This window comes from Pteronotus mesoamericanus, unplaced genomic scaffold, assembly GCF_021234165.1.
Source record: "Pteronotus mesoamericanus isolate MK-2021 breed Mesoamerican mustached bat unplaced genomic scaffold, CSHL_Meso_final scaffold_36, whole genome shotgun sequence".
Lineage (NCBI taxonomy): Eukaryota > Metazoa > Chordata > Mammalia > Chiroptera > Mormoopidae > Pteronotus > Pteronotus mesoamericanus.
The window spans coordinates 148,676-161,903 of record NW_026555313.1 but is presented as its reverse complement, the minus strand read 5'-3'; the positions used below and the strand labels follow the sequence as shown (position 1 = coordinate 161,903).

General features: G+C 41.5%; 1 protein-coding gene across 1 annotated transcript in view; it reads right to left on the bottom strand.

The window, feature by feature from the left end:
• Positions 1-11,323, bottom strand: part of HEPHL1 (hephaestin like 1) — a 66,547-nt gene extending 55,224 nt beyond the window's left edge. Inside the window, exons 1-2 of the mRNA XM_054592636.1 lie at positions 11,154-11,323; positions 1,605-1,849 (exon numbers count right to left, since the gene is read on the bottom strand). Coding sequence (XP_054448611.1) covers positions 1,605-1,849; positions 11,154-11,323 — 415 coding nt within the window. The remainder of the gene's footprint in view (positions 1-1,604; positions 1,850-11,153) is intronic.
• Between the last annotated feature and the right edge of the window lie 1,905 nt (positions 11,324-13,228).

Genomic DNA, 13,228 nt, shown 5'->3' with positions numbered 1-13,228 from the left:
TAATTCATCTTTAAAATGCACATGACAGTGCTGGCTGGTGTGGCCTAGTGGATTGAGTGCTGGCCTGAGAAAGGGTTGCTGGTTTGATTCCCAGTCAGGGCACATGCCTGGGTTGCAGGCCAGGTCCCCAGTGGAGGTCACATGAGAGGCAACCACACATTGATATTTCTCTCCCTCTCTCTCTTCCCCTCTCTCTAAAAATAAATAAATAAAATTAGAAAAAAATTGTTATAAAAATGCATATGGCAATTTCCCACCCCCAATTAATCAATTAACTGAATGCAATCTTCATCTAAATGCCAGATAGCTTTTTTTTTTCAAAAATTAGCAAGCTGATCCAAAATTTATATGGAAATGCAAAGCTAAAAAGTCTTGAAAAGAAGAACAAAGTTGGAGGATTTGTACTATCCAATTTAAAAAGTTACTGTAAATTTATAGTAATCAAGATAGTATGGCTTTGGTACAAGGATAAGCATATATAATAGATCAGTGGAATGGAATTGAGATCCCTGAAATAAACCCTTACATTTATAGCCATTGATTTTCAACTATATCCTATGATTCATTCATCTTTTTCTCCCCAGGACTGAGAGTCAGTTTCGGGTATCTGGTGGATATTCAATGGAAGGTTTATGAATGAAGGCAAAACTTTTAAAATATTGATGATAGGAAGTAAAATATATATTTGTGATGAAGTACACTTCACAGAATTACATGAAGGGATAGGCAAAAGTGAAGATTCATAGCTACTCTTATTTTTTCTATATTTAAAAAAGAAAGGTATCATGATATATCTTTACTTTCTACCTGCGGGATAAATAATACTTTTACACAACCATATTAAAGAAAATGCATCAATACTTGGTCATTGTATTTACAAAACTCTCTTCAAAGTTTACCTGGCACAGTTTTATGGGCTCATTTTCAACTACTCAAAAGTACCAAATCTGGGACCGAGAGCTTTGCTGCGCACTTCAAATGGATGAAAAGGGCAAAATAATTCTGAAGGCTGAGAAACATTTCTATACCAAAGGTCTAAGAATATTGCTTAAAATAAAAAAAATAAAAAATAAAACTTTAGGGAGTAGTCAAGAAACTGCATTATTGAAGCTTGGGCCGTCCACATAAGAAGACAGAGGCATTTCAGAAGGGAGGCACCAAAGGTAGTAAGTGGCGTTAGGCAGGGAAGTTGAGATCAACTCACCCTGAGGCACCCTCTCCACAGCCAAGGCTGTTAGTGGTGGCAGGACCCTGGAACCTGTTGGCCCACACCCTCATTACCCAGTGTGCTACCCGGTCACAAGTGATTGACAGGTATGAAAATTAATGTGCTGTGTGGGGGTGTGGTGGTGCTTGTGCCAAGGGAGCTCAGTCCCCACTTCTGTTTCAACATAAACAGGAGTGAGAAAGAAGGGAGGGTGGAAATAAGGGAAAGGAAGAAGAGAAAGAGAAGGGGGAACAGATGGAGATAGGGAGAGGAGACTAAGAGGAGGAAAATGAGCATGTGTAATCATTGTACTCTTAGAATCCCTTTCACCATAACTGGCAGTTGCCTTACTTATGAAATAGAGATGTGCCACGGATAACACAGGATCAATATTTACCTTCTGAATCTTTGTTGTAGAAAACACCATGTGGATGCAAAGAGTAAGGTCGGGAAGCAAAGTTCTTTAAATGGATGACAATCACATCCCCCACTTCAGCCCTCACGATGGGGCCCAGGAATCCAAGCCAGGGTGGTTTAGGGATCTCTGTGGAATAGGTCTCATCTGTGTAGTGTCTGTAAACAGCCTTTTTGTAAAGACCACCTATCCTGTTGGGCCCTCTTTCAAGAAACAAGGTTGCAAGTCTAAAAGTAAGAAGAAAAATATTAAAAATATTTTTAAATTAAAATTAAAAAGAAAAATCTTAATAACATACCTTAACAGGTCATAAAGTATAGGCTCATATGATTTCTTATTTGGTGTTCATCATAACCCTATAATAACTATAGAGATGGTAAGATTATCCTCAGTAAACTGAGGAAGAATCTGAGGCTAAGAGAGTTAAGTGACAAGTTAAAAGGCACAAATAGTATTCACAACCAAATTAAAACAAAACCAAAGACTAATGTCACACTGTCCCTTTGCTCTCTTTCATTCAGCACCATCCCTTGGTTTTTTTGTTTGACCAACAATTAATATGTACTAACTGAATTCCCAGCACTTTGCTAGGTGCTGTGGAGGGATTCAAAACAGCTCTGATCTAATAATGGAAAAACTAAAGGACTGCATAAAGCAGTATTTGATTAAGTGCCAATTGAGAGATTGATGCAACAGATATAGGCTCAAATTTTCTAGGAATATATTAGTTCAGAGAAGAGAAAGACTGCTGTGGGTCAAAGAGGCCAGAAAACACCTCATGAAAAATCAAGGAATTAAGGAGAAGTAGGATTAGACAATAAAATGGAAAAATGAGGACACTAAGAAGGGACAGAGCACAACCAACGAGAAAGAAGCAATCTGCATAGTACTGAGGGAGAGGAGGTTATAGTCTGGAACCGGGTCTGGAAAGGGAGCTGTGAGAAGTATGGATACATGTAACATCTGGGAAAAGACTGACCATGAACTTAAATTCCAGGTTGAAGAATTTAGGATTAATCATGGAAGCACAGAGGACTCATGGAGGTTTTTCATAAAGTGGTGACATGATAATCAGTATTTAAGGACCATCCTCATGACAAGTGGTGTGCAAGTTTTAGAGGAATCAGGCAACGAGGAGAGCAAAGGTGAGGGCAGGAGGCCATCAGGAGAGCAGCAGAGGCGGGGACGGGTGTAGTGTTGCAATAGGAAAAAGGGGCATATGTGAGAAAACAGGATTCTAAGATGTGATGTGACCAGATGTTTTCCTGGGGCCCCAGGGTGAAGGGGCCACTGAGTCCTGGGGTCTTGGAACTTGAGACAATAGCAGCACTGGTGATACCACTTCAGAGGTGGCCACAAAATCCCCTGGGAAGGCGGAACACCTTTCCCCACTCTCAGTCTGTGCGCTTAGCGTGGGGTTCCAAGCCTGGAAGTAATGGCTTCTGCTTGAGCAAGAGAACCACCACCCCTGGGTGCAGCCATTCTAATGTTGCTGTGTCCCTCTGGGGGCGAGAGGCAAGTCCTGCTCTCATACATGCTCCTGCACATGCTCATGTGCACATTCCCTCTCAGTCACTCTGTAAACTTTATGTCAAGCCTTTTACTCAGTCCTGGGATACAGAGAAAAAGAGGCAGAGCCTTGAAGAAGCTCTCTTTCTTGAAGAGTAAGTCATGAGAACACAGATTATGTTGGGGGGCACCTAATCTGGGGTGGAGGACAGAACAGAGGAGGTTTCCCAGAGGAAGTAATGCCTAAATATGGTCTCAAAAACCAAAGAGGAGTTACCCAAGCAGTGATATGGAAAGGGCTGATAGAGTAGATACTTTGGAGTTTTGCCAAGTCAGTGCCCACGCTCTTCTTTGATGTGGGAGCACACCTTCCCCCTTTTCATGCTAAGTGCTTTGGAGGGGGCTCCACCCCCAGCTCCAGTGATGGAGCAAGTGACTCAGCTTAATCTATGAGACATCAAGTCCCCTCAGGTATTGGCGGAGGGAGGCCTTGCAATCTAGGCCTGGCCAATCGATGGAATGGGGCAGGCCTGACACAGGTGGGTGCCTGGGCAGGCTAGTAACCTGCTGCTCTGGGCAGAGAATTCATGTGTGTGCCTCCAACTGATATTTGGAAAAAAAAAAACCCAGAAAAAAATTACTTGTTCAGCTCTTATTTGGAGGAAAGACTGAGTTCTGTGGAGAGAAGATAGTCTGGTAGCAACAGTTCTCACCTTCCCTTGTTTGCAAGAAGAAGGAATCCACCCTGCGGTTCACAGGATGAATCCTTCTTGGAAGGGACTTTAGTGACCACCTGTTATTACTTGAACATATACCCTGGGTTCTCCTTCCACTTCCCAAACCCCAATTCAAACAGGTGATTGTTTCCAACCACATACAGCATTCACCCTACAGAAGTTCTGGAAGTTGTCATTTTCTCCACCTTCAATGTCATTTCCAGTGAATTTTGTTCCCCGAGCAATGCCTCCAGCATCTCTGTGATGTTCTAATGCCCTTTATAGCTGAGGCCCAGCTGCCCACCTCTTAACCTGGCTCAGCTGAGGACCCCTGGAAACCCTCCCACCTCCGAGGCTCTTTGGTGTTTATGCAGCCAACCACCCCTAAGGAGACATTATGCATTTGTAAGAGTAGGGCAGAAAATCCAGCTCCTATGAGTTCTAAAAGATGCACATTTTGCCCAAAACCAAAGCAAGGGGGACGTCAAGGAAGCCATTCACAGGAAGCAGCCTGAGATAAAGCTAGAGTGCACACATTAGAATGCCTGCATTGGTGGACTGTATATTGTTTATAGTGTAGCCACAGGATGGCCCCATTGTGAGGGACTGAGCAATTACTACCTCTCAGGTTAATCCCTATCACACATTCTAATATTTTGACTCAAACTGAGTGGTTATCTTTTTCCTGCTGTGAAGGAATCTGGGTTGAGCAGGAAGTTTCACATTAGCAACAGCTTTAAGGACAAAATGTGTTCACAATTGTCAAGGCCAGGGGCAATACTGCAAAAAGAGACACCTTCCAAAAGTAGGTGAGATTAACTATTGTGGGAATGAACCTGCCTGTGGGGATCATCTGACCATTGCCGAGGTGGACTCCAGGTTAGATTCCAAAGATTTCATAGCTCATAAGGTATATGCACCTTGCCATACCCATTGTCCTAAAAAACCTGGATCTTGTGATGGAATTCCACCCCCCCCCCATCCCTTTAACCACTGAGCAATTGTTAAACCTCTACTGTATATGGGACAGTAATCTAAAACCTGGGGCCAAGATGTGTAAACCTCAATCCTGTGCTCAAGAGACTTGCAATCTAGTTGGGAGGATAAAACATATGCATTGAAGAATAAAGAGCAACAATCAACTTTCTATGTTAAGTGGCAAGTATATCATATATAGTATGAGAGAGAGAGAGCGAGAGTGTGTATGAGTGCGTGTGTCAAGGGGAGATCAGGGTGAGAATGAACTTCACAGTAACATCAACAGAGAGTATGGTCAGAGCAAACCTGTGAGATCATTATAGGAACAATATGGGCAAGCAACTGTTGTCTGAGCTTGAGAAGGGACATTGTTCACAGAGGAGAAAATAGGACCAGATTGAGACAAGCGAGCCTCGGCAAAGAGAAGGGTGGAGATGGTAATTATACACTGCAACTCAGGTGCACCCACACCCTCCCTAATTAGATTATTATTTCAAAGCCATCCCATCTAAGAGATGTGCTTCTATTCACGTTCTCTCACCCTGGTTCTCTGGCACCACCGAAGTCTCGAGTTCTTCCTTCTCCCACTTCATTTCCAAAGACGCCCCTCAGAACACACACCAGGTGCATTAAAAGCAAACTTATACAGTAAAGGGAAAAGAGAATGAACTTGAGTCCCACTTGTTCCACTTGAAGTTGTGAGGTCTTGGGAAAGTGTCTTAGCTCCTCTGAACCCCAGTTTCCTTGGCTTTCAGCTGGTGGCCGTGACAGAGCCATTATGGGGGAGTAAATGAGATGAGATGCAAAGTGCAGTGTCTGGCTAGTGAGTGCTAAATCAGTGAGAATTATGGAACGAACGATTACTTCTGGCAAAGCTCTCATTAGAAAAGAAGCAAATGTGACCACTTGAAGTACCTTTCCCACAGAGCTCTTGCTCTCTTGAGAAACCCTTGGAATAGGAGAGATATCATGATGACTAACATTTCTTGTGTGCTAACCTGGTGCCAGGCATCACCTCTGATACCTGTCGGATGGGCTAGTACTGGCTTCCAAAGATAAATCCACATCTTAATCCCTTTATTTGGAAAAAGGGCCTCTGTAGATGCAATTATGTTAAGGATTTGCAATGAGATGATCCTGGATTACGCGGATAGGTCCTAAGTGTGACCAGAAGTGTTCTTAGGACAGGAATTAGACAGACACAGAGGAGAAGGTGATATGAAAATGAAGCAGAGATTGGAGTGTTGCCCCCTCCTCAAGCCAAGGATTGTCAGCAGCCACTAGAAGCTGGAATAGGCAATGAATGGATCCTCCCTTAGGGCCTCCAGAGGGAGTGTGGCCCTGCTAACACCTTCACTTCAGACTTCTGGCCTCTAGGACTGGGAAAGAATACATTCTATTATTTTAAGCCATCCAGTTTGTGATAATTTGTTACAGCAGCCACAGAAAACTCATACACCACCCTGCCTACTACCACCAAGCAAAGACTATCATTATCCATACTTTACTGATGAGAAAATTGAGGCAAAGGAAGATTCAATTACTTGCTTAGTAAGTGGAATAAGAATTCTAAGCTTGTCAATTGATACCAGAGCCCCACATCCACCAGCAAGCCAGGCTACCTTGGCATCTCTGTTAGACAACTGCTGGGCTACACCTGACTGAGAAAACCCACCCTGGGCCTCCGGGTTCCCCTAACTGGAACAGAAGATCTGTCACTCCTCCGTGTGGCATGGAAAGCTTTTGAGACAATGCCTGCAACATGGTACGGGAATCAATGACAGTTAGCAATCAATGTTCTCTGTGAGTTCTCTAGAACGTTACTAACCAGGCCTTGGGACCCCACTGTCTGGAGGTGAGGGGGACCAAGAGGGTGTTCTGGAAGGATGGGAGACAGAGAGAACTGAAGTAGGTAAGGTGGCAGGGGGATTTTGCAGGCTTCCTTGAAAAATACATGCCCTACTTCTTTCTTAGTAACAGAATTAAATCCTGCTGTTATTCAGGCCATAAAGCACATAACTGAAAACTATTTTCAAGCTCCTTTTGTGGCTCGAAGTACCCAATGAGATATAAGTAGAATTGGTAGAGCAGAGTTTCCATGAGAGCCCTTTAAATGAATATATATATGAGGGCTGGATTTCCAGCAGCCATCTTGTGACCATGAATTTTCTTGAGGAGTGAAATCACATGCTTGGAATGATGAGTCAGAAATTTTTAAGGCCCCTGAAATCCTATCATAGCAGCTGTTCCACTAGCCTTGGACTGCCCATAGCTGGGTTTCTTTTAGAAGAGCATACAAAACTGTAATTTAAGTCGTCTATTCCTATTGCTACTAGCGGCCAAAAACAATTGCTAACCGATACAGGGAATAACAGCAAGCCCAGAAGATTCACATGATATCAGGCCCAACACATGACTTTTTTTTCTGTTAATAAGACAAAAGATCAAAGATTGAGATTTGAAAGTCACTATCTGTCTAAGACTAAGCCCTAATAAGATGGAACTCTTCCCTTTATTTCAAAGCTTACAAAAATCTCTCTTTTCTCCCATCTGCTTCCTTCCAGTTGGCTCTTTCAGATAGACATACAGGTCTCTCCTTCACACGCTTCCTAAAGCCTACTCCTGCAGGGTGCTCAAAACCCTTTGCCATCACCTGGGCTGGCCCAGTGATACGGCTGCATCAGCTCCCTTACCTAATCCTACACACTTGGGGTTTCAATAGTTGTCAGCTGCACTCATGCCCAAGTGTGGTTTTGGTTGTGAATTAGTGCCCACAAAAACCTCTGTGTTTCACTGGGAAGAAAAAGCCTGCACGTGTTGGTTGCCTAATGAGAGCTTTGGTGAGAATTGTGGCTTTAAACAAGGTGACCCCACTCTGGTTCCATTAAAGACCAAGCTTTACCACAGAAGCACAATCACACCTTAATTAAGTGCTTTATGAGCTCCAGCAGGATTGACATGAATGGATCAAATGCTGACACCATCCCCAGGCAAATCAAAGTAACCCTGTGTCCCTATTAAGTATGACAGGAAAGAGGGGGAATATATTCATTGGGAAAAAATATTTCTAAATAGAATTTAACTCCTATATCTTATATATCCTAGAAAATATCAGTGCATATAATCTCAATTATATTTTTGAACCCTACTGTCAGGCAAAGGTACCAAATTGGAAAGTTGAATTCACCATCTGACTGGTTTAGTGTCTCAGAAAAATGATTTCAATTCACTTCCTGTATCATCCTTGTGAATTAGGAGTTATTAGGTTCTTATTGCTGCCTAATTTTGGTTTCCAAGTTTTTTTACATCACTGAAACTGGCCCTCATCCTTCTATTCCCCTAATTTTTACCAAGAGACTTTAGGGATTACATTTCAATTCTCTTGCACAAATTAAAGAAATTGATGTTTGGGGCTACTATATAACAGGCTGAAGGTTACACAGCAAGTTGGGGTCAGAGCAAGGACTAGAAGTCAGTTCCCCTGATTCCTCTTTCAGGCTCTTTCTGCTTGTTGTGGAACACTGAGAACCTGGCTCTCTTGGACATCTAAATATCAGGCATTTTATCGATTCTGAACATCCTAAATAGCAGACTATCCTCAGAAACGTTACCTACTCATCCTGAGGGAGGCCGAGTGACAAGCATGGTTGCATCACCCAAGATGAGTCCTTGCTCCTAAGAAAATGGCACCTTGTAGACCACACATACTGAACTCCATACATGTCCCACAATGTGACAACTGTAATACCTGTGAATGGTAGCACCGGAGACATGTGTCTATGGTCTTCAAACAATGATCAGCCACCAACCACAATTGTTCCTTCTTAAAGACTTGTCCTGGGCAACCGGCCACATCAGCAACACTTCCTGATATAATTGTTGATGAAAACCAATATACATCATGCACTAAACCAGGTTCCCCTTTCAAGAGTCAGGAGTCACCTTGCATTAGTATCATCCCTTTACACATCAGAAGGAAACATGTGGGGACTTTGGCATCCAAGTATGATATCTAATATGTTAGCTCTCCCTAGAAAACAGGAGTCCTCTCACATGGAACCACAACACTTGTTAAGCCACCTCACTCTAATCTGATATCAAACTCTGTTTTAGTCATGGCTTCCCCCCCCCCCCCTTTCTTTTTCACCATAACTATTTTTATACACTTTTTGGTACTTCCTTCAAAACACTGTCTTATGGCTGAAAAGAGAGCCCCTAACTTCTTCCTATACCCAGCTTTGTGCAAATAATATTCTAGTATTTGAGTTTTTCAAGTATTAAATATTTTGGGTTTCTAAATGAATAGGTAATCAGTTTGGTATCTGACACCAGTGATCACTTTCAATGTCTCTCTGAGAAGAGTGAAAAGAGGACTAAACCTGCCTTTGGTAAGAATTGGGTCTTTCTAGAAACTTCTTATTTCTGGAATCCCTGATTTCCTCAAAGCTGAGTTTAATTCAGCAGGAAAGGATCACCTTTGTCAAGAAACAGGTTTCATGGATATATGGCAAGTACTTAGTGGAACCTCAGTTCCTGGCTTGTAAAATGGGAATAATAGCACGTAGAAGCAACAATTAATTAGAAGTCTCTAATGGAATTCCCATGTAAGAATAAAAAACAAAGAATACTGATGTGGACATTTTAGGAAAAAGAGAATTCTTTTTTTTACTCAGCTATATAGAAAGACAATCCAATATCACTTTGAGGTTAAGAAATATACTTGTAACACTCAATACACACATCTTGGATAGTCTTGCATCAATAGCTGCTCACAATGATTATTTTCTATTGAGCATTTTTTGAGGATGGCAGAGCTCTATTTTTAGGGAAGAGCACTAGCAGTTAGGATAGCATTTCAACCTTGTATTCATTTATCACAGCAAAGACTACTATCACCAATGGTCAGCACATGCAGGATTCAAAGAAGTCAAGAACTTTCTTTGGAAATAGCCTCTAGACATTAAGTTTCCTGGTAAAAACTTAAGGAAAAGTCTTTTTCTTGGCAGCTGGGTTGGCACAACTGTCATCCTTCTTTCATTAAAAAAAAACAAAACTATGACTATATCACCTTTGTGGCATAACCTGGAATTAATGAGTCCAAGCCAACTGGATCTTTGGTCTTTCCCCAGACAGGGGGACCTGACTCTGAAAAACTTGTTTGTAGACCCTATGCTATTCCTGAATCTTATCAACTAACTTCATCTTTAGAAAATGGAACTTGGATGTTGAATGCAATGGGCTTTGTCTATTGGGAATGAAGCAAGCATCCGAATATCCAACAGTAGTTACCAGAACATCTCAAAAGATGGTCTAAGAAGCACAAAGTTGAACATATGCATGAGAACTTTTGGAGTCAGGGAGTTGAGATCAGCAGGAGCTCCAGAGAATAAATAAGAGATATAAGATACTGGACTCTTCAAGGGAGATGGGAAGCAAGGGCTATTTGCTGCAAGAACAAAATATCAGAGATATAGAACATTATATAACCATCTCACCCAGCTATACCATGGGCTCTAGTGATAGGATATTGCCTTCAGATTGGATGAGTCAGGGCTAGAACAATCCTCTCATCAGTAAAATGCAATTTCTAATGGACTCAAGGAAGCTCTCAAAACACCAGCCAAATCTATTGCAACTCTTTTTAACATTGCAAAGCATAAAGAAAACATAACTATCTATAGCATACTCACTGATGTTTCCAATGATGATATTTCAGTCCAAAAATAAAAACTAAGAAAATACTTTGTGTTTTAACAGTGAAGAAGTCTTGAAAATTCTCAAATTTTCATCTTAAAAATTGTCTTCTTTCTTCTTTCTCTCTTTTTTCTCCTTCCCCTCCCTCCCACGTTTCTTCCTTCCTTCCTTCCTTCTTTCCTTCCTTCCTTCCTTTCTTCTTTCTTTCTTTCTTTCTTTCTTTCTTTCTTTCTTTCTTTCTTTCTTTCTTTCTTTCTTTCTTTCTTTCTTTCTTTCTTTCTTTCTTTCTTTCTTCTTTAACAAACTATATCTGGAACCCCCTTGAAGTTACTAGTGGTGTCTAGTGAAAATTGTCCATTTATAGAATGAGCCATTATTCAAACACCTGCTTGTGTACACAGTTCTTCCCACACAAGGCTGTGAATAGAAGGCCTAACAAATAGATGGAGTTAAGAATATATATTCCAAACTACACAGTCACCCAGGCTAGGGCCTTCCAAATAAATACAAAACCCCTCCTGATGATTTAGGTCAACTCACCCCCCATTATAACCACCCAAGGAATACAATCTTCCCCATGCCTAGTAAAAGGAAGCTAAACTTGGGGATCTATGCAGACCCCATGTTCACTCACTTGTCTTCTGTGAAACTTTTCCCAGTAATAATGTTCTTCCCTTGAGGTACATAGTCCCAGTATTCTTCCACAATCCCAATGTGGTATGTTCTGGTAACTGCACCAGCCAGCCCAGACACACCCAGGAATGTGATGAGAAGGATGCAGTCAGCCTGCTGCTTCCAAGGCATTTGTGGATATAACTTAGGCAAGCAGCCTGTGCAGGAGACAACCCTGCCTGTCCCTCCCCCTCACTTGGAGTTAGTTATAAGTGAGCAGTGGACATGGCCCAGCTCCTCCTCCTTAGGTAGCTTGGGGCTGGGACAGAAGATGACAACTCGTATAAGCAGAGAAAGCTGGATGGGGGAGTTGCTATTATGACAAAACCTTTGTCAGTCATCCAATAAATGTGTAACTGGCTTATTTATTTAGTGCCCAAGCCAAACAGGCCTTTTTCTGTAGGTTTTGGTGCTCTACTCTGATATTAATCATTTATCATTACCAGGAATGGCAGTACAGCTAGTTGGGCTAATAGGTTTCTCTGCCTTCTTTCTCTTTTTTCCTCCACACCTACTATAGGAACAAAATAAAATCTGAACACTGGGCTGGCTTGAGTGGAGCATCAGGAAGTATCTCAGGTACTAAAGAAGGCTTCATCTCAATTGGTGGCACAAGGGACATGATGCAATCACCCTCTGCCATTTCCAACTTGTTTTATAAGGATACGTGAAACAATCAACTCTCATCATAAAGTTCATAACAACACTGTAAAACCTCACTACTTTTTCATTTGCTCATGAACCATCTCCACCAAATTCAAATACTACCAGCAAGAATTAGGAGCTCAATCACCCAGTTCGACCCCCAACAGTGAGATGACTTTCTGAGGATGAGTGAAAATGATACAGGAGGAGTACCTTCAGGCACATGAAAACAAAATTCAGTAGCAGGTTTTGGGGTCAAAAAAGTGAAGGGAGTGCCCATTCTTTTGTGTGCTCTACTCTGTGACTTAGAATCTCAGTATTTGAAGAGACCTCATTCAACCCTGGAAGAGAGCCAGTCCAATCATCAGATTGGCTCTCAAGGCTGTAGATGTGGAATAGAGACAGTCTCCTGGCTGGACATCAAGGCTGGACAGACGTGTGTTTGAAATTCTGCCCTACCACTTACTGACTTAATGACATTGAAAAATCACTTGACCTTTAAGCCTGGACCCGTGAAACAGGGATGGAAGGATTGTTTAGTACATTTAAAGAATGACATAGAAGCAAATCTACCACAGATGACCTTGGGTTTGGTGATGTCTTTTTAGATATAATACTAAAGACACAATACATGAAAGAATAACTGATAAGTTGGACTTCAAAAACTTTTTTTGTTCAGTGAAAGACACTGTGAAGAGAATGAGAAGAAAAGTCACAGACTGAGAGAAAATGTTTAAAAAATACACCCAAAATATACAAGGAACTCCTATAACTCAACAATAATGAAACAACCAACCTGATTTACAAAACTCATCACCAAAAAAGAAACAACTCAATTAAAAAATGGACATAGGACCTGAATAGACACTTTTCCAAAGAGGAATTACAGATATTGACATAAAAAGATGCTCAACATCACTAATCATCAGAGAAATGCAAATTAAAACCACAATTAGATACCATCTCACACCTGTCAGAATCGCTGTCATCAATAAATCAAAAAACAAGTGCTGGGGAGGATGTGGAGAAAGGGGAACCCTTTTGCACTGTTTGTGGGAATGCAGACTGGCGCAGCCACTGTGGAAAGCAGTATGGAGATACTTCAAAAAATTAAAAATGGATCTGCCTTTTGACCCAGCAATCCCACTTCTGGCAATATATTTGAAGGAATCCAAAACACTAATTTGAAAGAATGTAGGCACCCCTATATTCACCGCAGTGTTATTTATAATCGCTAAGATATAGAAGCAGCCCAAGTGTCCATCAGTAGATAAGTGAATAAAACTATGGGACATTTATACAATGGGATTCTATTCAACTGTAAAAAAGAGGAAAATTTTACCCTTTGCAACAGTATGGATGGACCTGGAAAAAATTATGCTTGTGAAATAA